The sequence below is a fragment of the Phalacrocorax aristotelis genome, chromosome 19 (genome assembly GCF_949628215.1).
Source record: "Phalacrocorax aristotelis chromosome 19, bGulAri2.1, whole genome shotgun sequence".
Taxonomy (NCBI): Eukaryota; Metazoa; Chordata; class Aves; order Suliformes; family Phalacrocoracidae; genus Phalacrocorax; species Phalacrocorax aristotelis.
In genome coordinates this window covers 7,789,207-7,816,376 of record NC_134294.1, presented here as the reverse complement: position 1 = coordinate 7,816,376, position 27,170 = coordinate 7,789,207, and the positions used below count along the sequence as shown (strand labels likewise).

Genomic DNA, 27,170 nt, shown 5'->3' with positions numbered 1-27,170 from the left:
TCAGGGAGGGAAAAGATTGTTCCTTCAGAGAAGTATCAGTAGTTCCGGCAAGTGATAGAGTATTGGATTAAGCTATTCCATCCACTGCCTATAGTTCCATGTCTTATGACTATCAAAAAAAAAAATCAAACTATACCTTCTCAGTGGTTTAAACAGCCTCAATTTTCCATTAAATTTTTTAATATTAGCCCTAGACACAGTTAAATGAGTATTATTCAGACAACTGTTCTAATCAAATTGTTACGGAAATGGCCAAATATTAAAAACCTGATTTATATTTATCTTATTGTTTCACAATTAGATGGTGCAGTGTAATATAGTACTTTATCAACAACACTCGAATATTGAAAAGCATGAAATTAAAGTTTTAAATACAAGTACACAGGCAGATCGACACAATGACATAATATAAAATTCAGTAAAATGCCAAAACAAGTTCTAATGTACTGAGATCCTTGGTGAGATTATTGCCTAAACCTTGCCTCTATTTACTCCCAGAGAAGTGTCTCCCAAACTTCACCCAATATCAAATGAAGAGAGGAACTTCTTATTTCATTTTACTATGAAGGACTGACCTTGTTAATATTTTTTGTATTTAAAATACATGCCAAGGAACACTCATAGTAGGGTAAAGGAAGCCTTATTTGTTACTTGAGATATGGTCCATAAAAAAAAAAAACACACACCACAAAAAACCCCCAGCAAACCACTACAAACACTTGAAACATCACTACAAAAGGCAAGCACGTGTTGCGGTAAGCTCCAGCTTTGTAATTACCAGCTATGCACATTATGTAAGTTCCTTTATAGGGCAGCTTAAGTCCACTATCTGCAAAAGCTCTTACATGCTGTTGCGTGGCGCCATTCTCTCTCATCTAGAGAACACTATGCAGGCACTCTTCCAGGAATTACAGGGAGAGAGAGAAAAAAGAAAAAAGGAACACACTTTTGCTAGCAGAATGTCTCTCCGTAGAACACCTGATGAGCGGCCTTTCGCAGGGATTGGGATTGGCGCTGTGTAAATCTTTGTCGGCGACATGGGCAGTGGGATCGAGCGTGCTCTCAGCACTCGGCTGCATGGTGCAGTCGACACGCTGGAGGGATGCTGTCCTGAGGGATCTTGATGGGCTTGGGAGATGGACCTGTGCAAACATCATGAAGTTCAACAAGGCAAAGACCAAGGCCCTGCACACAGGTTGGGGCAATCCCAAGCACACACACAGGCTGGGCAGAGAATGGATTGAGGGCAGCCCTGAGGAGAAGGACTTGGGGTGTTTGTTGATGAGAAGCTAAACACGACCCAGCAACGTGCACTTGCCGCCCAGAAAGCCAACCATATCCTGGGCCACATCAAAAGCGCCTTGGCCAGCAGGGTGAGGGAGGCGATTCTCCCCCTCTGCTCCACTCCCGTGAGACCCCCCTGCAGTGCTGCATCCAGCTCTGGGCCTCCAACTTAAGGAGGACACAGACCTGCTGGAGCGAGTCCAGAGGAGGGCCACGAAGATGATCCAAGGGCTGGAGCACCTCTCCTATGAGGACAGGCTAAGAGAGTTGGGGTTGTTCAGCATGGGGAAGAGAAGGCTCCAGGGAGACCTTAGAGCAGCCTTCCAGTACCTGAAGGGGGCCTACGAGAAAGCTGGAGAGGGACTTTTTACAAGGGCATATAGTGATAGTAAAAGGGGTAATGGCTTCACACTGAAAGAGCGCAGATTTAGTTTAGATATAAGGAAGAAATTCTTCACTAGCAGGGTGCTGAGGCACTGGCACAGGCTGCCCAGAGCAGCTGTGGATGCTCCATCCCTGGCAGTGCTCAAGGCCAGGTTGGACAGGGCTTTGAGCAACCTGCTCTGGTGAAGGTGTCCCTGCCCATGGCAGGGGAGTTGGAACGAATGATCTTTAAGGACCCTTCCAACCCAAAATGCTTCATGATTCTATGATTCATCATTAGTAGTAACATTAGTTTCTCTCAGCAACAGCATCTACGTCAACTTAGAAGGATATCTTTCTCAGAAAGATCTCTAGCCATTTAAGATATTTTTGGTTTAATACTACTGAATCTCAAGCATTCAAAGCAGCAATATGGTTCCCCATCATTGCAAGCATGATCCTTGAGACTCATTCTGATCACTAGCTAAGGAGGCTATCTCACACTGAGAAAAATATTAACAATAACTTAAAATATTGCCAAAAACCATCTTGTTTACTTTTCTCTATAAACCATTCACAGCTGTTCTATTTTGTGCAGAGCATTTTCAGCAGAAAAGGTCAATAACAGAATCAGATTCATTAAGGTTGGAAAAGACCTCTCAGATCAGAGTCCAACCATCAGCCCAACACTACCATGTCTCCTAAACCATGCCCTGAAGTGTCGCGTCTACACGTCATTTAAATACCTCCAGGAATGGCGACTGTACCACCTCTATGGGCAGCCTGTTCCAATGCCTGACCACTCTTTCAGTAAAGAAATTTTTCCTAATATCCAATCTAAACCTCGCCGATGCAGCTTGAAGAGCAGCTTCCCTTCACATTGGCTGCACAGGTTTAATTCACAGTTTGTATCTCTGAGATCTTGAGTATCAAAACTAGAGTATTATCTTTTTTTTTTTTTACTATATAGCCTGCGATGCAGCCAAAGAACCCTGGATTTGCCTATAAGATAGTAGCAGTCACACATAAAGCAGTTCCTCATAATTAAATAACTGTAGAAAACCACCATGATTTGCTTCAGAAGACAACTGAAGCTTTTGTTCTCCCAAGAAACAAAGCGTTCCTCTCTCTGATGAAGTATTTAACCTCAGATCAAACTGACAGATAAGATTATGATGTTAACAAAGATAAAAAGAAAACCTGTTGTAGATGAAGGGCATTTAAATGTTTTGGGAGGTAAGCAATACCTAAAGCCAGGCAGGCTTCACAGTATCAGCCAGGCAGGTTTCACAGTATCACACAGTCGGGGTTGGCTTGGATATTAATAAGCCATTTGCCAAACTCCAAATGCAAATCAAAGCCAGACAATAGTCCATGCTGTAAGACACAATGGCTAAGAGTCACTTGGTTATATCTGCATTCAGCAAATTTCAAGGGGTTTAAATTTACCAGAATTATCAGCAGATACAAATAATTGTGAGAAAATGTATGACACACACTCAGCTTTCATTTACGGTGCTTACAAGAGCATCCTTCTGAGCTGATTTGAATGACAGACTTATTCACAGCTAATGGCTGTATCTTAAGAACTTCCCACAGATAATGCCAATATAGTTGAACTTTGTCAAAGAATACTGGATTTCACCCCCCTCTCACCTTTGACAAATACACAGGCTATGCACCCATCCAAATGAATGAAGGGAACATATTTTTCCCCTCACAGCATCACAAAGACTTTATTTTTGATTGTTCCAGCACTGGTTCAGTCAATCCAGACCTTAGTTTTCTACCTCTAAACATACTGCGCTTATTCTAACCATCTGGCTGAGCATTATTGTTACTTATTTCACTGGTTTCTAAGAATTGAACTATAAAGAAATGCAACTTCCCTGCTACCAGATACTCAAACCTACTGAGGACCTTTATTCTGCCTTGCAACTAGCAGCGGTTTTGAGGGAACACAGTAGCAGTTGCCCTAGGTAATGACCATCATGTGGTGCCAGGTACAACAGCTCTAGGAATAACAGTACTCTGACAGAACTGGTTCCAAGGCAGCATGAAACTTTCCAAACCTGCATTCTAGAAGGATGAAGTGAATGTTTGGAGGCTATGTAGATATGAGCACACATGCAGTGCAGTCTGCTGTGATTTCTCTTTCACAGGAAGCCTGCATAGGCTGCATATAGATCATATATAGTAGAAGAGCCATATTTATGCATCATATTTTTGTCACTGCACTGTTCACAAGAACTGTTTAATAACCGTGGAAGAGATATACATATAAAAAAATATATAAAAATATAGCTGCTTGTACAATGCCAGCTCAGCGTTTGTGCATTCATCCAGTAGATGGCACCAGCGATACAGACACAGCACTACATCAGCAATATTCTTATCCTAGGCTCTGGAATGCGTGTGCAAACAGTACTATTTATTCTGCCTGAAATGTCCAATTTCCCTCCACATACTTTAAACATACAGGCAGCAACAGACACACAAGAGAAAGAGCAAGAAAACTTGAGGGGGGAGATTGTAACAGAGGTAGAAGATTTAACAAGATCACATTCAGGTCATCTAGTTTCTAATCCATGTTCAACCATAAAAAGCTCTTAACACCAGCACACAAAAAAATTAACATGCCTCACGCTTTACCTCAACAAAAGAATTATGCTGCTTCACAAGTGACATGAAAATAGGTCCATTAACATCATAGCAGGAGCTTGGCTCAGACAATACTATGGTATCAATAGCACGTTAGTCAGTTGTTGCCATCTAAGCCTAAAGTAAAGAGGGGCTTGGTCTGTCTCCTCTCCAGGACTGGTTATTTCTGTACGGGCAATATAACTTGCTCACAGATACTCTAGAGTGCTTTAAATTGTCTTGGAGTAATATAATAGTCTTTAGCACCTCAAAAAAAGGCAGTCTGAGTTAAGCTTCTGCTCACCAGAAAGATTTAACCCATCAAACCTGCCATTTGTTACTTTCCTTTTCAAACTTTAAAGTGAAGGCCTGATGATTCTAAGTTACAGAAGTTAAAATCTGAGATGCAGATTTTTACTATGAAGCTAGCATATGGCTATGTTTACATGTGGAGTACACTGCCTTTTTTTCCCCAGGACAGAAAAAAACAGTTTCTGCAACATAGTTCAGTCAGTGCCTTTGTCTTGTTTTCTCTAGTTAAATTCTACAGAAGAGGCAGAGCTAGCGTATAAATTGACTGTCCAAGTAACTCTCCCCTTTTTATTATAGACACAGGACTTCAATAGCACACAAAGAAAGGTGAGGCTGAACTGTAATATTCCAACAATGGAGAATGACCAACAAATCAGACCTCTGTCTTAAGTATCCTTATGGTATTTTGACAGTTTCACAACCTTACACACATTTATCCTGGCAAAACTCCACTAAGACAAAGGCAGGTAGTTACTAGTATTTCACAATTCCCAAACAAAATCACTACCCAAGGTAAAGGGATGTGTGAATTGGAGTCAAATTGGAGACCTCTCTGCGCTATTGCAGGTGTCAGACTCGATAGTATCTAGGCTCCTAACTTCCAACACATTCAGTTAGGAGACTAAACAACTTTAGGCACCTTGACACAGAGCCTCCAAGAACTACTTTACAATACACTTCACTAAAAACCAGGCAAACAAAAACCCCAACCAAACAAAAACAAGAAAGGAATCTAGAAAACTTGGCAGTTTTTCATTGCCTATTGAATCTATTGGGGCTAAATGGCAAGTTGATCCAAACGAATACCCTTAAGAAAACAAATATACATTCCTCAAAGAAAGGAGAATGGAATATATGAATCACATCAGCTGAAAGACAAGATACCAATGTTCAGCACAGTCAAAATGACACACGAGTTCCTCACAGGCTGTTTGGTCCAGATTTACTTTTGAGCTAGGCCTTGTATCATCATTTATCCTACAGAAGGAAGGGAAATAGATATACACCAGAACAGTAGTATTGTAAGGCCACTCTGTAAATAGGTAAAGGAAGATAACAGCTGAGAAAGAATCCAGGCTGCGGAGTGCTCTCATTAGTCTAAACACAAGCTAGGAGGTTGAGATTTACCTTGCTATGTTCAATTGTATTACAATCAATCCAGACTTTCCATTTAGTTAAATTTTCCTCATGCTTTCATTAATTTCAACTATTACTTCCCCATAGTCTGTTTCCTCATGCTGGTTTCCTAGTGAGTTGATGGCTCAGCTATCCTTTTTGTGGGCAGCATGGATTCAGGTCCTTTAATAATGACAATGATTAATACAATGAGTATAAATTCAGTAACTATTATGTACAAAACCACACAAAGTACTTTCAACATTTTTGTCATAAATTCTCAGATTAACACTCCTCAGTCAGCTGCAAAAGAAGAATTTAAGTTGTGTGCATTTCCATAAGATTTTTTTCTAATTGCATGATTACATGGAAATACAACCCATACCAGGGATACTTACATGGAATCGCTTGTTGCGAACAAGTGACAAAGTGTAACTAAGCATTGTCTTTATGTGTCATTGTCTGTACCTTACTCAAACTTCAAATGGTTTTGTAAATCTTAATATTTGAGAGGTACACTTAAGCGAATATTAAGTTCTAGTGACTTTTCCACTTTTTTTTTCAAGTGAAGACTGCTGAAACAATCTGCAAGAGGAAGCCTAGCAAGCCATCACAAAACTTAATGTTCAAATTACTGTTAAGCTGCCTTTTGCAGCTGGAAACAAGTACTTTGAGGCCTTGTAACCTCTGCTCCAGCAGCTCAATCTAGACTCTTTAAGACTTAGCCTTCTGCTCAGCCCTTTTCTGGTGGAGAGATGGGAGGGAAGCAGGGACTGCATACTGAGCCACATGTTTCCTGACACCTTCCATCATGCACAGTTCGCCAGTCTCTGCCCTCCACCAGATGTACATAATGTACGATGGAACATGCATGTGTACAGCACAAGGAATGTATGGATAAAATTAAGAACACAGCTGCCCTCTAGTGTCATGTTGTAGCCAAATATCACCTTTTGCATTGCAAAATGACCCAGGGACTGGAAGTTGCTCTTGTCATCAAGTAATTCATGATACTTTCTCATTTACAACACACACTACATTACATAAATGGCACAATTTCTTACAATTTTGTCATCTCTTAGTGGGAGATAAAACAGCTCAAAGACTGAATTCAAGTAATTTTTCTTCTAAGACTTTAACGGTATCACAGAATGCTACATGAGCATGGACAACAGAAAACAGCCTTTTTTCACAAACTGAAAATTGATTGTTTCAGTGTTTCATCAGACCTCAGATCTGCCCCAGACCACCACCACCTGAGATGAAAATACATCAGTTTATGATCCCTCTGGCAAAACACCCACCTAAATGTTTGGCTGTTTATTTGCATATAGGCCTGCAAATAAAACAAATTTTGTTTTAAGAAACCGAACGTCTGGCTAGAGATTTCCAGTCACATTCTGAATCTGCATAGGAAGCAGTAAAAGCCCGAACTCAGAGAAATTCTAGGCTGAAATGGGCTCAAGGAGTAATGTCAGAATAAGTCTCAATCTATTTAGCTCTACTGTTCCAACTCTCAGGTACCGACATTGAGACAGAGTGCTAAACCTTAGAGCTGCAGGTATGCATATGAGTTGCAGCATAGGTCTAACACTTATGAATGTCTAAATGTTCACACCTTTTCTGCAAATGAAGTTAATACTGTTAATTTGTTACTCACCCAGAAGCTTCAATAGAAATTCATCCAGTATGGTGCGTGCAGAAACACTTTTGAGACCTCTATTTACAGCCTTTTTTTCTATTTATGTATTCTAGGACAATTTCTGCCCCTCAGATACACACAAGTTTAATTCCAAAGAAATCATCTTCTCACATCTAAGGCACAGAATTTACATTACAAAAATCCCACATATAATTGAAATGTCTGAGAGGAACTGCAGGGGAATTCTCTACCCAGACTAGGAAGTGTCTATCAACTGAAGCAGGCACATATAACTGACTGCTACACAGATAGGCTATTATTGTCCTCCATTTTAATCTTGCGAGGCACAGAGCAAGGATTCAGCTTATCCTAGATAACTGCAAAAAGCAAGCAGAATTTAGAAACTGCTGACTGCCGTCCTTGGGGACAGTTCACACTGCAATTCACAGGCACACAGCTTAATCACCATTTCTCATAGTCCTACTCTAGGTCTTTTTTCCAACATTTTAAAATGTTAACCTGACAAAAGTAATAGCACCTTTTCCCTCCCATTCTTAGCATGTCAGCCTCTCGTAGGTTTAATTAGGCATCCATAAATCATAGAGTCATAGAATAGAATCATTAAGGCCAGAAAAGGTCTCTAAGGTCATCAAGTCCAGCCACCAAACCAACACCCCAAGGCCTCTTAAACCATGTCCCCAGGTGCCACATCTACAGTTTTTTAACACCCCCAGGGGTGGTGACTCCCCCACCTGTCTGGGCAGCCTGTTCCAGGGCCTGAGCACTCTGGCAGTAAAGAAATTGCGCCTGATATCCAACCTAAGCCTCCCCTGATGCAGGTTGAGGCCATTTCCTCATCCTAACAGATGAGAGGAACCAGCTGGTTCCATTCCAAATACAACAGTTGCTTCACTTATTAAACAGCCCTTCATCATAAAAGATATGGCTTTTTTTTAAAAATAGAAAACCATTTAAATCTAATTTTTTTAAAAATCTGTATGTCTAAATAGGGATTTGGGGCTTGCTTGTTTGTTGGTTGGGTTTTTTTGGCAGGAAAGAGAATAAATAACATACCACACTTACTGTTACCTAACTCAGTATTACTATCTACACAAGACTTCCAGGGTTCAGACTTTTTTGGGGTCTGCAATTTTGTATTTTGCAGGACAGCTCCCAAGCACCTGGTATCGGTACCCACAACACAAGTGTCACTGCCTAGAAGATCTTACCACAGTTACTTCGTTTCTGAATTTATTAGGTTGAATGTTATTATTATTTGTATTTCTACACAGGTAATAAAGAGATCCAATCATGACTGGGAAGTGTCTGCTGTGCAGGAATAGCAGTTCCCATTTATAATCAAGATAAGAGACGACAGAAGGACAAAGTGAAGTTACAAAAACAGTCAAACAAGAAGTCAGTAACAGAATTGGAACTACAATCTGGGTCTGCTGAGCAGTCCAGTATTACATCCTTAGATTTATGCCTTTATTACAACCGTCCATGGACTCCTGAACACTTTAAATTAGTATAAGCTGACATTGCCAACAAAGGAAACAATAGTGCATTCTGCAAGCCTCACTCATTCATTTCTGCCTCTGCAGCAAAAAGGAGCACGAACAACAGCTTGCAATGTTTGTGACACTACAGCCTTACTCCCCGTTCAGGAAGGAAAAAGGTGTTGAAAACATAATTTTTTATGTTGAGACTATGCAAAAACTTCAGGATTCGGTGTTAGAATTTTGTAGTATTGACTGTCTGTGTTGTGCCAAATCAAGGAGAATATGTTTAAGTTTAAACACTTAGGATAGACAGTGTGTCTTTTCAGATCTGATTCAAACTGCATCAACAAAAAACAAACCAAACCAGCATCCATTCTTCAGTCACTCGCTAATACATGCGGAACTAGCAGAACCACAGTATCAGTCCACATTTGAGTTTAACTGTTGAGCAGTTTCACAGAAACATAACTTTACTTAAAATTACTTTCAGGCAGCTGATGCCAATGCACATAATATCACTTGTGTGTCTGTTCTTTAGCTAAACTTGTGTCACAAAATGGTTTGGGTTGGAAAGAACCTTTACAGATCACCTAGCGCAAGCCCCCTGCCATGACAGAAGCACTGCTCATACAGACAGGCAGCATGTTAAAGACACATGCTGAAGGCCATCTTAAGTACTTCTCCAGGCTAATCTGATGTACTATATATCTAAGCAAACAGGATTTTGCACGTCTGTGCACAACACTCTTTCATCAGATTACAGGGGAAAGTGAGTCTAGACATGCCAGAACATATTTGAAAAATAGAGGATTATTGAATTTGCCATATACCTCCTTGATTTTGGACTTTCCCAGTGCTGCTATAATAATGTTGAATCACATTATACAGCAAAATTATGTAAAAGTTCATTGCATTCCACTTAGATTTCCTTTTTACATAGCAATCTCATTCCTCATCCATACACAGCCTACACAGAAAAGCAGATCTTACAACAAGCTTTGAAAACTGTTTGTCTCAACTTATGAAACAATCAGAAAACTGCAGAAGAATTCTAAGAGTTTCAAACCATCTCAGATTAATAAGTATGGTACAGGAATTAGTTGACTGTAGGTAGCTATGATACTATGGGACCAAATGATCAATTGAGGAGCATTTATTTAATTGCATGGATTTATTCCAACTAGTGATTTAACTCTCTATCTCCATCCTTTCCTAAGTTTTCTTGCAGATTTATTTACCCAAATGAGAAAGCTGAAGTACTACATATGACAGCATCAGCTTGATAAAGCTGAAATGTCATATCTGAAAGCACAGGCTACTCAGGACAACAGCTCAACAGCATTATGACCGCTTCTGTGTAGATTGCTTAGCATTTATTACAACACAAAGGCAAAATAAGATAAAAGCTGCTCCTGCACTACACAGCATTTAAACTGAGTCATATAAAGAGTTAATTAGGGAGGTAAGAACAAACTCAAGTGGGTGTTCTGAACAAGTCTGCAAAGGGATTCCTGAGCTGCAGACCAGCTTTTGTTTAGGCTCAGACCCACTTGCATTGGAATGCTGGAAGTGCTGCACAGGCGCAATGAAGACTTTCTCTCCCTCCAGCTATTTCTGCCATTTCTTTGCACTTTGTCCTATGTGCTTTATGCATAGAAGTATATAATGGACAATTCTTGTTCAGGAGGCAACAAATTTCAATTCATCCTACAAACAAAAAGTAGCTCCCTAGAAGTCAGTTTATATAATATTGCAATCACTGGAACACACCATCTTACTTCTGTAGTGCCAGAAAACACACAGATTATGTATTACACCTATTTCACCTCTAAATTTCTTCACTTTTCTTTTTCAACCCCCTCGCAAACCGATCTATGAGAAAGAGCTAGAAAAAAATTATTGTTGGTTTGATCTGCAGGGGAGAGGCAGGAAAATATTTTTGAAAATATTTCTCTTTTCCTATTGACACGTTATAATAGTAGTATTGGGGCAACCTTCCCCAGAGCGTATGAGCAAGCGTTATCTTCACATGCTGAGGAACCACAAGATACAAACAGAACAGCTTGCAGAGTTGAGGACAAGCAAGCTTAGGCGTTGTGCAAAGGCAAGAGAGGACAGTGGAATGCTAAAGATCCCACTACACGCCTTCAGTATTGAAGGGATTCCTCAGCTAAGAACATCAGGAGAGGTCCCAACTTGGCAAAGTACTTCAGTGCGTGCTTGTTCCCTTACTAGTGATCACAGCACTCAATGAAAGCTTCATTTATCCAAGCGCTTGGGCATTTGCCTAAGCTGCAACAACTGCATACAGGGCACTAACAGGGGCTCAACAGAATTTTGAAAGAATTAAAAAAAAATCCTACAACACTGCTGAAAAAATGCATATGCATTTAAGACAGCAAAACTGTAGTTACTGTTTGCAGGAACTTAAAATTCATCTGTCTCCTTTAGATTACCTTTCAGTTAAGAATATGCTTTGTGGTTATTTCTGAAAAATAAAAAAAGCAGTCATAGGAATAATTTATTTGTGAACAGATGCTCCACTTCCCTGTATAAATTCAAGAAGAAATCTAGAATATTGCAGTACTTACTACATACAATGAACCCAAGAAGCACATTCAGACAATGATCAAACGTGATAGCTACCTCTACTAGCAAAAACTAGTATCACTAAATATACAAGATAAAGATAAGAACTAGTGTAATGACAGTTAGTTATGGATTATATTTTCACTGATAAACTATTTTCAATACAACCACAATACAAATATATTCAGCCCCATTAATATTAGTAAAAATATACATATCAGCCCAAATTGTAAGCCAGCGGAAAGCTAAATTGATCTCACAACTGCTGGAAAGTTGGCCAAAATGATTAAATTGATTCCTGTGAGAGCCCAGCCAAAACTTTTAGTGTTGTCTACCTCATGACCGTAGGCATAAGTGAGAATGTATTTCAGGCAAGTAAGTCTTGTGTTGAATACATGAAGTTCTGATTAAAATCTTGGGATAAATCAACTTTTTTTTTTATTTTAGATGCAACAAACCAGCTCCTGCTCCTTCAGATCTCTCCTGCAGCACAAACTCATCTGCCACAGACATCAGTTACACAATTCCCTTCCTCCTACCCAACCTCCAGTCGACACCTGATGTTCAAAATCACATCTGTAATCTCCAGAGCTTCCCAAGAGAAGAGCTCATTTTCTTCTGCGCAAGCTGTCAACACTCAAAAGAGCAACAGCTAACAATAGTTATTCTTTGAGCTCTGTATCTCTCAGCTCAATTCAGACATCTTCATGGCACAGAGCCACAACCTGAGGCAGTATAAATCCTGCTCTCATCAACTTCAAGAAAGATTTTCCAGAAGCACTTGAAAGAATCAAGGAAAAAAGTTGCAACTGGTTTTGACAGTCTCATCCTATGATACTAATTTACTTTTTTTTTTTTTTTTAAATAGGGGGCCCAAAATGTTTTGCTTTGAGAAAGAGGTTGGGTTTTCCTTGCTGTTCTTATGGGTTGCATAGCTGGATTCTACTGCAATAATTCCTCCCGGTTCTCCCAGCATTCAGCATTCCCTCTGGAATATATCTGGTAAAGATTGAAGAATAAACTATTTAGGAGCACTTGGTGCTCCTGAATAAAGGAACCAAAAAATAGTTGATTTGGCTTTTGGTTAAAAGCCAAAAAACAGTTGATAGGCAACCGCACTAGAATCGGCCACAAGAAAGATAACGCTAAGTTACTGGCTCCCACTGTTTCTATCTTATTAGTATGAATTGCTTTGACAAGAAAAATAATTTTATGTCTCACAAGAAGATTCAGCATACCTCACTGCCTTCTTAAGAGGAATTCAGCAGACACAAACATTTGCTCTAGCAAAGCTGCATAGTCCAAGTTCTGTAATTCTTATAAATAGTCCGTTCTCCTGCAGTCCTTCTCCCTCTCAAATCCACAGTTCTTAAGAACACAATTTCAGTCTAAAGACTCTCCTGTTTTAGGATCAACAACCAGGACAAGATGATTCAGAGATCTATGGAAATAGAACTTGCAATGTCAGATAGGAGGAAAGAGATACAGATTTTCCTGCTAAATATAATCCTATTCTCTACTAGTTCCTAGATTAAACCCTAAAAATGAGGCTTAATTAGGATATGATTGATAACCTTTAATAAATGGCAGATCTCATTTCTACCTACATTCAAAAGCCAGTTCTTTTTGGCCATCTTCTGTCTACCTGTCCTGCAAAGAAAAGTGATACACATTCTTTTTAAATTCGAGTGCTTATCTCTTAAACCACCAAGACTTTAAGGCTTCTATTCCTTTTCTCTCTCTCATCTCTGTTTCTGTGTCTTGTCAGCTTCATTTTTACATGTATTGTTTCAAGTCTACATTAATTGCCAAAGGGAGCTACAAGCCACCACACTGCTACCCACTGAAGATATTCCAGCTAATTAATTAATCTCTCAGAAAAACAAATCAGCTAACCAGCATTGGAAGGCAGCTAAAAATGCAATGGTCAAATTTAAAACAGGGAGGTTTGCATTCTTTCAGAAGAGTGTTAACTTTTATTAGCCACATTTTTTAACTAAACCAGATACTCATTATCTGTTGGGCACAGGGAGGGATACAGATAAGCAAGCAGTCTAATATTGGGTTCCCACCGCATTTGGACATGAAAATCTAAAAGCAGTAGCGCACTTCCTGTGTACAGCTGCTTGGTTTTATGCTTGCGGACCTGCTTGTGTTGGAAATGTTACTTTTCAAACACATAGACCTTACATTCTCATGGATACAATGAAAGGTGCACAGCCAGGAACACGGATGCATCTGTTGGTTTCTGTAAAGGCACCAATGTTGTGATTCTTTGTTAACAAATTGTGGATGATGTGCATGTCATCTGCGGTTTCAAAAGCAGATAGGGATGTATCTCCAAGTATGCTCACTGAGATATGAAGGCATTTTAAACTTCATATATTTAGCAAACCAACAACTGAAACATTCCCTGCCATGAGAGATTCAGTTGAAGATCAGAAGGGATCTGGGCATTTTATGGGAAATGAGCGTATCCCGCTTCAGCCACAAGTCAGACAGTGATTCAGAGCCAGTTTGTTACTGGCGTAGACTTGTGCTGTTTGATGGTCTGGTAGATAAGAGCACTCTTACATTGTCCTTTCAATCTTCCTGTGAATTTTGCCATGTCCCCATTTTTTTGCTATATCATTATTTACAGCCACAGAACACAACACATCAAGATTCTAATGAGCACATTAGGTGAGGGTACCCATTTGTATTTTTCCTTAACTTGGGAGCAGGAGTCAGTTTCCCATCTATTTAAGTGCATCTCAAAAACACTCCAATCATCTATTCAAGCATAAACATCACTGGTTACATGAAAATACTGTGCTGTCCAGCATGTCTTGGGAAGCACTGGTAACATTAGAGTCACGGTCTTATGTTATCATGCAGCAAAAGCTTTCATAACAATTCATACTATACTTAATGAACACTGAAAAAGCACATAGTTCCTTCATGGAAAATGGTTTCTAAAATACATACATAAATTTTACCCTCTATTAAAATCACCAAGGAACTAACTGTAATGGAGAAAAGAGTTTAAGGGTCCAGGTGTTAGTCTTGGTGTCAGTTTAAAAGAGTGAGCCAAAAAAAGGCTTGCTTTTAAATCATACCTTCCAGCACATTAGGGGCTCTGCTACTAGTAGGTGAATGCAACACTGTGCTGACAAACAAATAAAAGCAGCTTGAACTTTCCTAAGACTGCAAATGTAAAGTTGATCATGCAAAACCCCCAGTCTAAGAATAATTGATGAGAAAGTTTTAGTGATTTTACACACGAAGGTCCCTTCCCATGACTCAAATGTCGCAGGCTGTGTGTACAAGCTAGGCCATAAGAAAGCCTGATTCAGAGCTATCCTTACTGTATCAGGTAATATTCCATATTTTATTTAAACTTGATACAATTTTTGCCTTCCAATACCATCTCATTTCATTCCCAGCCTATATTAGGTGTTTACGGTCTTGTATATGCCACAGACTCCTGGTCACTACTGGAACAGGCCCAACAGGCTAGAGTAGTGACACTTTGTTTGCTGGTTTGGGGGTTTTTCTTAGTGGTTTTGGTTGGTTGGTTTTTTGGGGGAGTTGAGGGGGTATTTGATTTGGGGTTTTGTTTGTTTGGCTGGTTTTTTAACTACGCTTCACCCAAACTTAGTCATCATACCAGCTACACAGAAAAAAGGGACCGAGGAATATACAAGCACTAGAAATCCCATATGAAATCTCAATACAATAAAAGTAAATTGGGAGTAAAAAAGTACTTTCAATACAAAGCTATTAGATGAAAGGATTGTAACCTTTCACTTACCTATTGCGATGATGTTTGCAGAGAGGAAATGGGAACAGTTTCCTTCATGGAGGATGAGTTCTTCTCTCTGTGGCAAATCCCCTGCTGCAGATTTTGGAGAAGTCAGAGCCATCTCAAGCTTTCAGAGCAGCCTAGCAACAGTGCTCGCTCCAAGTCAAAGTATTTCAGAACAGATATCTGCAGAAAGATTCAGCTGAGTAATAAAAGAGTATCTGAGAAAAATCAAGAATTTCAGGATGGTGTGGGCTTACTTCGGAAGTCACAGCAAGAGCCGTCTCTGGAATTCCACATTCAGGAGACTGTCCTGATTTAACCCTGCTGACACATATTCCATGCATTGAAGAATAAAATTTATAGTACTGGTGTGGAGAAAGAATTGCCACTGAGCGCAGCCTTGATAGAACGGATGTGATGGCCCTTCCCAGGAGCAACACAGTTACAAGCATTCAGTCTATCCTCCCAGGGTCTCTTGCATGTTGCAAACCTGAAGAAGACAATTTTTTTTAAAATAATGGAAGTTGCTTTAATTGTTTGTTATACAATATTTACTGCAGGAACATAGCTAGATGGCATACAATGGGCTGACCTCAGCGGTTGCTTATACTCAGGTAGCTCCTCACATAACAAACTACCAACTCCTTCCCCTTACCCCAGTATTTTGTATAATAACAGAAAAGAATGCTTTTGCCAGCAGCAGCTTCTCCAGAAACCAAACTACTTTTGCTGGTTTAATTTTTTTTATATATACATATACACACACATATATAGATACACATACACTTAACTCAATCATTCCACATAAGTGAATGTATCAGCTATATTCCCAAAGGACAGCTTTGAGAATTATCTGCTGTGATGCTGGCTGCTCTTCAGTTTTGTCTGTTACCCTTTAAAGCTCTTTTCTCCTCCTACATGCCATCAGCTCTCTCTATAGTGTATCTCTTCATCATTGTCTGGCCTTCTCCTTCCCTATTCTTACCTATCTCCTGCCCACTGGCTACAGAAGACTCACCTTTCCAAAACTTTCAGACGGATACCTTCCTCAGAGGAAGAAGGTCAAAAGCTCACTCCGAAACAGCAATCACACAAGACAGAAACCTGGGATCCTACCTGGTGCTGGTAACTGTTTGAATCTATGGGAGTCTCCTTCAGTTTGTAATTACAAGTTGAGCTCTGAAACATTGCCCTAACATGTTTTGTTGTGAAAGCACAGATCCAGTTTGACATTATTTTAAAAGAGAGAGGGCAATGAGGCATCACTATTAATTTACAGTGAGTAGAAATAGAGGAGGGGGTTGAGACATCTGTAGCAAAAAAAGACAGAGATGTCCCTGTTACAGCATCTGCCAGGTTGAAGTTGTACCTCTCGTCTTTTTCTTTGGTCCCTCATTGAGCTTCTTTGGGAAGTCATTTCCTCTCTATGACTATCTTTTCACCAAGCCCCACCTTCTCCGTTCTCTATCTTGTCACAATCTCCTCTGTTGAGAGGGAGCATGTCAGTCAATGAAGTAATATCCATACATGGAGCCAAATGCATAGCAACTTCGTATATGGGACAGCAGTGCTTAAAGATATTAATCCTGCAGAAATTCAGTATCATTAAAATCACTTGTTTCCACATTTAAATGGGAAATATCTCAAAGGGTTTCCTGTGGCCTTGAAATAGTTTTGGGCATATCAGTAGGTGAAATTCATTTGGCAAAGAATACGTTTATTACAAAGCACGGCTAGAGTCACCAAAACTATACACTTCCAACAGATTTTGCAAACTGACTGGACTGAAAGGGGAGGGAGGTAATAGGTTACCAAAGATACTCCCTGTGCCCCCCAAAATATACCTCCTTGTACATGCTGTCATCGTATCCCTTCATCACTGTTTGATATTTTCATATACATAATTAGTTAAAAGAATACAGAGCAAACATTCTGCTTTAGACTGAAAACTATTCATACATTTCCATGTACTAATTTTGTGTATCCCAAAATAAATGTTTTTTCCTTTAAGTTAATAATCAAATGAATACCAAAAAATATATTTACAGACACTCAGAGCTGACACGCCAAGACTCATTCTGAGCTTTTCTATCCTGTATATACTTTTTACTAGACCCTTTACTGAGGCACATTTGTGATTCTGACACTTTTTGAAGTCCAGCCGCAACTCTTCGGCTTATACAATTACTTATGCTCCTATGCATAAGCTGTGTCTTCTATGATGCCAGAAAAAAGGTAAACATTCATAACTCTTTCTTGGCAAGACACACAATTTTAACAGCGGAGGTGCACCTCTTGCTGCAGCTCATTTGGGGATGTTTGGATGAAACAAACTGTTTCTCTCAGCTCTTGTTGATCTGGTGAAAAGTGCTGGTACATCTTCAATGATTATAATATGAATGGCATCACAAGCATCCTGTGTTCAGCTGAACTAATGCTGTGCATGCTGAGGAGGAGGAACAAGGTACTTGAAGCAAGTAGGCGTCAAACACAGTAGATGCTGGACTCAACTCAGCAATAAGGCTGAGTTATCTCCCAATAGAATTTGGGGGCAGATACCAACTTTTTGCTGCAACTCACCGTATGTGTGACAAGCACCTAATAAAACAGAATAATTCATGACTGTAGCCTGCTATCACAATCACCCTGTAAAAGCATTTATAGATCTATTGATCTCACTCGTATTTTCAAATTTAACTGTCTACATGACACCACTTGTTTCCTGGTTACCACTAACTGCTGTCTGATCAACACTATGGAGTTTGCAAACCAAACCCCACACCCTGGGTTAATTTCTCTAGTCCATATAAGGTGATAATATGAGAAACTCATCGTATAGCTACTGGTTGACTTGTCTCACACGCTGTCTCCTAAATGCTGCTCTAACAGATTAACAGTGCCAAAACTCTGAGTGTATCAAGTCTATAATCCTTTCTAGATATTACTATGGATTTACTGGCTGTTTTAAAAATCAAGCACAAAAAGGAAACCTGCAGCCTTTCACCTGTGCCCAATCCAATCCCTACACACATCTTACACCACAGACAACAGAAACAATCACCACCTAGTCATGATGCTTTGTCCTCTCCTCTCTTCTCCCACCCAACTCTCAAACATGGAATTTTTGGAGGACTCTAGAATCCAAAGCAGATACTGAAGAGGTAGTCAAAGGAAAGGGTGGGGGTGAGGGGGAAGTGCCTTTTTTCTGCCTGCCATTCAATGTGAAAGCCATGGGGTAAAGTAGTTTCTGAAATTTAAGTATGGCTGTTTCAACTGTGAGTAGACACATTGATACATTTTAAAATGGAAGAAAATCTTAAGCAGCTTTTGTTTCTAGTTAGTAGCTGTTCTTCAAATAAGCATGTGCCATGCATACCCTGTTCCCTTTATTTTTAAAAAAGAATTAGAGTTCTCCCTTTCTGCTTGTATCTACCCACTATCTATAAATCCTACAGCTTAAACATAACTGTTTTAGGAATAAGATAGCCTTGGTATCCCTATACACAGCACCTAGTACAGGTCTTCCTGAAAGGGTTCGTGCAACTGAAACAACAACATGTTTAAAAAAAATAGAAGGAATTATCCTAGTTTTTACACCTAGGGCAACAGCATTGTAGCAAGGTTAAACCAAAGAAAAAACCTACACAGCCAGAAAACAGTCATTGCACACGCTACTCAAACATTTCTATATGTCAGTGACCAGAAGATATCTGCAAATATAGTTGCTGAAAATCAGTGTTCAACTGGGCAAAAAATTTACCAAGAGTCAGACTCCTCACCCGAAAGGAAAGGCTGGTCTGCATTCAGTGTTGATCCTCCTTTGTGCAGAAGGTTGTACCAACCAACCTACCTTCTGAGGTCCCCACAGGCTTGAATTATTCTAGGAACTGAAATTAATTTATTACTTGAAGTAGAAATTGCATGATACTCAGCAGGAGAATTAATGACCCTATAACCCACCAAGTCCTTACATGGACTAAAATACAAGAGAAATATTTTGTTAATGGCTTTTGTAGAATTATCAAAGACCACAAAGTTAACAAAGAGCTATCAGATTCCTTTAACATGATCGCCTTATCCAGTAGTGACGTCATTAAAGCACGCAAACGCCGTTAACAGTAAGCCATTGTTCTCAGATGAAGTGAGCAATATTTGCTTAAGACTAAACCTTTCTGTTATTACATTTGTTGTGGCCACTATTCCCATGCTTTATGCTTTGTGTTTACATAAACTTTTGCTGAAGACAGAAAATATGCTGAGACAGATAATAGCTGAGGAAGTCTTAAGATACGATCCTGCCTTTATCACTCTCCCCTGTAGCCTCTCCCTATACCTTCCAAAACCAAAGCTAGATAACAGATCTTCCTTGTCTAACTTTCCCATCCTACTCAATAAGCATTTCGAAATTTCCTGAGCATGACAAAATATATACTGTCAAGAAAGGTAGATTGAATACAAGGAAGAAGTAAAGTAGCTATAATTAGATAGACAACTGCACATTTGTTCAGTATATATTTGCTTTCACTGCACCTGCCCCTTATTTACAACAAATTAGAAACCACTCTAGAAGGTTTTTTTTTAGAACTTTAGGACAGAACCAAAACTAGATGTTAGAAGGCATCTCAGGAGTTAGATCACCTGTGTCCACTGAAAAAGCCAAAAGGGCAGTCAACAGCATTTCTGGAGCTACTCCATCGCATACTCTGAGCAAGTACTTCTACAGATGACAGGCACTGCCTCACAGCAGGTGAGTTATCTGTCTGCTTTGGTCACCTGGCAACTTCTCCTCCCAGTCACAATTTTATAGCCACTAGCCACACAGCACCATTTCTGGTACATGCACATTAAATGTTTAAGCTTGAGATTAGTCCAGGAAGCTACAGTTATTAGGACAAATGAAACCGTTTTAACACTGAGACAAGATCTATCCATTTCCTTTTCAGAAAGTTGAACAGGTCAGTTTTCTAGAGTCTCTCACCTCTTTGCTTTAGGGTTTTTTGAGAGGTCATTTCCTTTGTAGGAAGTTCAATCACTGTGACTCATTATACACCAAAGAACATATCCATGAGAGTGAGGAAGACTGAATGGGCACAGATGTTCATGCTGGTATATACTGGCATCATTTCAGTGAAGCCAGATGAGCTGCAATACTCTATATTGTATGAGGACGTGGCTTGCTGAATATTTTATTGTCTTGAGTCATGTCAAACTCACATTCTTTACTCTTTCTGATCTGAAAGTGAAGCTATTGTGACTCAGCTGGTCTCTAAATGTCTTATTTTCAGGAAAAAAAAAAGATGTTTTTTCTTTACTCAGTCCCACCTTTTACCACTTCTGTACAGGTCCTCAGACTTCCCACTCTGCCCCCCACTTCTCTTCAGCATACCTGTATTGTTTAAAAAACAACAAAAAATAAGCCCAGCCCCTCTCCCCAATACAGCAAGATGAATGACCCCATAAATCCTAGGCAGCCAACAGAAAAGCACACAATCCCTAAAAATACAGGAGGATTCAAACCAGTATCTCAGAACAAGATTCAGGGGCCAGTCTTCCTATTCGAGTAAAGGAAAGATGCTCAGTTTCCAGGCTTTCCTGGAAATTTTCTTATAAAGATTGTATGATAAAAATATCAGTTACATTCTCTGAAAACACTTCACCTCTGTTATACTGGGAAACACACTGGCCTCTAAGAACAGCACTGCTCATTGACAAAAAAATAAATAAATCACAATATAGCCAAAAGAGAGCAACTGTATCTGTTCAGACCACATGAACAAGATTTAAACTGACTGCTCAGGTGAAGAGCCCTACCTAAGTATTATTATCTGAGGTTCCATATTGCCTTAGAAAACAGGACTTAAAACCCTAGAGGCAGGATAGATATCACTTACAGACAAAAAAAAAGAAAAAAGCAGTGTACACCATTAATAATCCTTTAGCCATTTTTATATCACTGTGGTATTTAAAGTTGAACCCCAAAAGACCTGCATTTGTGCTCAGGGAGGTATTGCATGGCATCCACCAGAACTCAGACAAGCTCTGATATCCTCCCAGAACAGATACACCAATTCTGTGGACGCAACATACAAAAACTAAGTCATCACTTAAACATGAGTTTGATCAGGAAGCAGATCAATAGGATAAAAGATCAAAGTGTCGTCAAGTGGGAGAAAAAATACTTTAAAGCATCCAAATGAGACCTGGGATTTGCTTTAGACTCTACTGCGGTTCAGTATGACATGCTGTTCATTTTAAAGAATGCAACTCCATTCACTGGGCAATTCCATTTGAGATAACTTGCACGCCCAGGCATGTTACTTCAGATCCAAAGCAACTGCAAAATGAAAGAAGTCTGTTTCGGTACTACGGAACAAGGGGGTAAGCCCACACCTTAGGGTGTGATACAACATTCTTTTTCCCAAGGGACAGAACATGCACAGAACAAACTGGCATGTGATACAGAGTCCTCTGGCAAACAATTCAGTTAAAAATGTAAGGGGGAAGCAGAAAAAAGGCAGTCAAGAAAAGAGGACATCAGAATATCTTTCTGGCAGCCTGATGCATTCACCTTACACCCAGAACAGAGTCATCCCACTTAAAAGGAACACTTAACATTTGTCAGCTTTTCCTCACCCAGCCCCCTTACAGCTTGAACCAGAGCTGCACATGCAGGAGAGCCCTGCATTTTTGTTGGATGATGTAACTCAATATTCCTTGTGCAAATAAGGAGACTTACTAAATCCAAATAATTTATTTCAGGCTTATATTGACTGTCATATGACTTTAGCATTTACTTTACAAAACAAAACTTGAATTTTGGAAAATTTTCTATATATATGGGATAGACTCCTTTGTAATCCTCTTCTCCATTTATCCTGAGTTGCCAAAAACCCTCTCAGTTTCGTAATCATTACTTGTTGCTACCCAGTTCATAGACCTATCTGAAATGACAATGGAAAATAGCACACGGCAGCCTCTTGCTTCTTAAGAACATTTGCATCTCTCATTGGCCAGGGAGAACTGGAAATTTTTATTAGAAGAGCAAAGGAATAATTAAGCAAGACTCTAAATCTCATCCAATAATTTGACTCAAAAGTACTTTGAAAATACAAGTTTCATACTGCAGACCACGAAAAACAAAAAGCCTCAGAGTAGGAAGAGAGAGGAAGATCTCCTTGGTAGGAGACCAACAGGAAGTGACTACTGCTGGAAAACTAAGCTTTTACCACACATGGGAATTTGTGAGTCATATTAAAGAGGAGATGCAGGTTGTTGGCTCCAATGCCATTTGTAATCAAGAGATCTATAATGCTAATAATGCTAATATTCTCAATTATGTTCATAGTCTTGGTCACTCTCCAGAAGCCCAAATTGTTGGTTTTAAATTTTTCTTTCATCCTCAACTAAAGAGGCAGGAATTTCTTTTAAGAATAACACCTATGACCTTTAATCAAGCTGCTTTAGTTCTGTACAGCAGTTTATTGCTTTACTGATCAATCTCTTAGATATTAAGGAATAACTTATGCTGGGGGAGTTAGAAAGGAGGTGGCAACCTGTGTTCTCCATTTGCAAGTCAGTGGTAAATGATCAGCTTTCTCCTGCGGATGCCTAGTAGGACCAGATACAAAAGCCTAAGCAGAAGAAGGAGGACAGTAAGAGAGAATATGAAATAAAATTAATATATCTTGTTAGCTAACTGGTGAGGTAAAATGGAAGCAATTTAACTATTGTTAATGAAATGACATTATCCTCATTAAAAGCAAAAGTTTTTTTCCACCAGCCTATTCCAGCTGTCTTTCAGCACATATTTATTGTAGTTTTCTACCACTTGCATCATTACTAAGGCAAAAAGTTTATAGCAGAAATTTATATATAACACCTCAGGTTGGAACAACATGAAAAGCCAATCAGGGTAAATTAAAACCTTTCAGATGCACAGAATAGATCCAGACTACATTTTCCAATATAAAATGGCTAAAATTCCCTGCAAGGGAAGGTACATATCTACTACACAGCATCTTTCTTCTGCATCCTGATTTCACCTCTCTAACCTACCCTGGGTAACTGGAAAGGGATAAAACTGGTAACTAGAAAGGGATAAAACTTTGCCCATGTTTGACACAAGTAAAAGCCAATAAGCAGTCTTCATACCACTGGAGAATATCAAGCACATGCACACACACTAAAAAACCTGAGCTAATTACATGCAGCTTTGGGAGAAGAGTACACAAGCCCATTAAAGGAAAACTGTAAAAATAGGACCATCTAGTATTTAAGTTCTGCAAATGGAAGTCAGGACTATTATCTTTAACGACACCACAGCTCCCTCTTTATAATATTGTGCAAATACTCCACAAATCTACACTACTACTGAACATTTTACTTTCCAGAAAGCTTTACATAAAGTAGAAGCCAGTCATGACCGACTTCAAAACTAGAGACAGAGGAGAACACAGAAATAATGAAATAAGCTTCAGTGGCAGGGAGAAAGGTGATGAGCAGAGAGCATGGAACACCAATTCCAAGCACAAAAGAGAGAATGACAGACTTCAGCAGAATTGAGGGGTTTCAAATCCATTACAAGAGATTGTCTCCAGTCTCTTATGACTTAGATTGCTTCAAAAATTTGACACTGGAAATTTAAATAAGTGTAGATGCCCAACTTCCTCTGCAATTTGAACATCAAGTCTAATATATTTGCATTGTCCTTAGGGTCACATGCTGCTTTTTTGTTAAGATTAATAATTGATCTACATTTAAGTGCCTTCAGTAAAAAAAAAAAAAGGTGAGTTGGGGAGCATTGAAGTCTCTTGGCTTGCAATTCACTCTTCATTTCTAATAAATACTCAGAAATGAGTTGATAACAAAAATATTTTGCATGCACTCTCCTACTGCCATTGTTTATAAAGATCATCAGACATTTTTGAAAGCTTAGTAAGTCACCACCCTGGACCTAAGGCTGGGCAAAGGTTTTCCATCAGGATTTGCAGAGCTGGCAGCATTTTAATTTACCACAGTAAGGAACCTGAACAGAATCAAAAGCACAGTCTCTTTTCAAGTGGGTCTTTCTTCACAGCACCCTACTAAAAGACAGAAACTGAGTTGGTGAAAGTGACTGCTACATGTGTATACTGCAAACAAGACAGACACACTTACACTGGGCAACTTAAAGAAAAGCCTGTGTTTTTTTTTCCTCCAGACATCCAAACTAATTTCTTAAATTAATGAATCTTCTCCGTGAGCAGGAAGGGGTCTGGGAACCCAATCCATTCTCATTTTGTCAAATAGAGGGCAGTGACACACACAAACGCTAACTGATGGCCTTGCTTCAAGGTGGCAAGTCCTTAGGGCCTAATCCAATAAATGCCAAAGTACAGCTCTGCCTCATTTGCCACCTTATCATGGACTTTAGTACTTTTAGTCAATAAATAACATTACTTCAATAACTTTGACTCATTCTGAATCTATCTAAATTCAAAGGAGGGGAAGAAAGTGGCATAGGTCACTTTATACTGTAGGAGACAAAAATACTATCAAGTTACTTAATGAAGAATGATAAAAAAACAAAACCAGACTGCAATCTCACTATCCAAGGCATGAAGCACCAAATCCGCTAAGTGGTTTCTAAGAGTAAACAAAACACACAAATCCACACGCTAAAGGCCAGCTCTAAGCAGGCATTACAATTGTTAAAACCCATCTTTATGAAAGACTCACTCCAAAGCCAGTGAAGTTTATGCAAGTCTTTCTGGCAATTTCAGCCATCTGACAACCTCTATTCTGCTCCGCTGCCAGCTACCACTGTACAATCCAATGTGGGCACATCCTTGACAGACCAAATCAAGTAGAATATATTTGACTTGGTTCTTCCAGCAATGCCACTAAACAATACCAGCACACAACACAACCCCAAGTTCTGTTCTTCACTTTCTCATCTGCAGGCTATATAGCTGCTTCTAGGCACCTCAGCTGAATACTTCCGTTGTTTCCTCAGGCTCCGCCTCTTGTTTTTTTTTTTTTTTGTAGTAAATAGAAAAAAACTTGCATGTTTTCAGTTAAAGGCAGAGAAAACTTCCAGAAAATATGTTCCAGCATCTAAAGGCACTAGGAAATCTGGAATAACAAGCTTGGGGGGGTGCACACATTGGAGGGGAGAAGAGGCAGGGAGGAGCTTCTTTTAAGTTATTTTATAGTAACTAGTCTTGCAAGAAGAGCTATGAAGAGACAGCCTCTTAACATCAGATTCAACACAAAAAGTGGTATTGCAAGTTTCTGCCTAACTGCCTTTGGCAAACAACACCTGGAGGGGACAGGAACTACATAGTTTTTGCAGCACTTTCAATCTCTCCCAGGAATGTTAACATCTAAAGCTCCTTCTCCTTCCCACCTGATTTCCCTTAGTTTCTGAGGCAATCCAGAGCTCCCTGGCAACTATTGAGGTGTCAGAAGATTCTCCAGAAGCCATTCCTTAATTAAATGGAAACAAGCAAGGCTGTGATAAATAAAAAAAATGCAGGGCCAGATCATAACCAGTTATACAAAAAAATCAATCTCTCAATTTACATGCTCTATTTCTGACTCAAACAGATCTGAAAACCTCACTCAGCTAATGCTTTCAGGTCCATGGATATGGGGAAACTGCTCTTCTAAAATTATTTCAGTACTTATTTCATTGTTTAATTCTAAATTATTTATTTGTAACATTTACCTCATGCTTGCTTGAAATCCAACCTCAGATGGATCAAACAGCGAGTTCTTTAACAAACGAGATCCAAAAGCCTGCAGACTTAACAACAGAATTCCTACATAGCTTTTCTCATCAGAGCCCAATGCACTTGGCTCAAAGAGGAGATTTTATTGTGGCCATTTTGCACCTGAGGAAGTTGTTCATGACACGTAGCCTGAAACTTCATCTCCCCATCCAGAACCCTATCCTCTTCATTTTCTCATCTCTAAGTGAACACTTTAGGGTTTTGGTTCAATTCCTATTTGAAAATCAAAGACCTTTCAAGAGTGGACTCCAGCTACCACTGGTCCTTTGTTAGCCATTACGCCTTCTGCAGAACAATAGGAACAGAGATTCTCAAAATACTGACGCATTACACCTGCTTGGTTTTGATGTCTACGCTCAAAATTTCTATCAAAAACATGCAGACTGAAGTGCAGTCTGCCAAATAATAATGTACAGAGGAAACAACAGCAAGGAAAGTCAGAACTTTGCCTAAGCACGTGTTAAGATTTGTCACAGCCTGCAGTTTTACAGGTACCTATCCAGTGACTTTACTGTGTACTTATATGTGCTGAAGGCAAGTGCTCCACCCCCACAAAATGGAGGCAGATTAAACAATGAATAAAAGGTTTGGAAATTCCCTACAGATTTAGAGTCTGTGTTTTAAACAGTAATGTGGAGGTCCAGAACTTCATAATGAATTGCAGCAAATACTGAGATGTTCTACACAGTGGCCACATAGCCTATACTTAGTTCCAGGGCCAGTGAGGGAGACTAGCTATCCCTTTGGAAAAGTACTTGGCTCACGGTCTAAAGGCCTTTTATTCACTGTCATCTGATCCTGAATGCATGGTCTATACCTGCTACTCATTTCACTGATTGTGAATAATTCTTAATTGTTAATAACACTTATATAAAGTGATATACAGGAAAGTTTACTATCATTTAGCTAGGCTGGTGATATCAACGAGAGCAGAGGTTACTCAAAAATAAGGCCAAGAGAGCGGAAGTAAGTGGAAGAAAATTCAGGCGTAACACTGGAGAATGTGTTTCAATATTAAGATCAGACTCATTTAAGTCTATCATGGGAAGCAGCAGGTCATTTTATAGATCATTAACACAGAACTGAGATATCTTGGTGTGTGACTAATGTACTTCAGTACATTCAGATGATCCTTAGTAACAGAGAGACTGTCTTTACCAAAA

The 27,170-nt window shown here is 39.4% G+C and overlaps 1 protein-coding gene across 5 annotated transcripts in view; it reads right to left on the bottom strand.

The window, feature by feature from the left end:
• The window catches only part of PLCH2 (phospholipase C eta 2), a 124,223-nt gene that overhangs the window by 94,465 nt on the left and 2,588 nt on the right, over positions 1-27,170 (bottom strand). For 4 of the 5 annotated variants that reach the window (XM_075113694.1, XM_075113696.1, XM_075113698.1 and 1 more), the window contains exon 2: positions 15,242-15,725. The exons of the other annotated variant lie outside the window; for it this stretch is intronic. In XM_075113694.1, coding sequence (XP_074969795.1) covers positions 15,242-15,353 — 112 coding nt within the window. In that variant the 5' untranslated portion in view covers positions 15,354-15,725. The remainder of the gene's footprint in view (positions 1-15,241; positions 15,726-27,170) is intronic. 5 annotated transcript variants of the gene reach the window in all.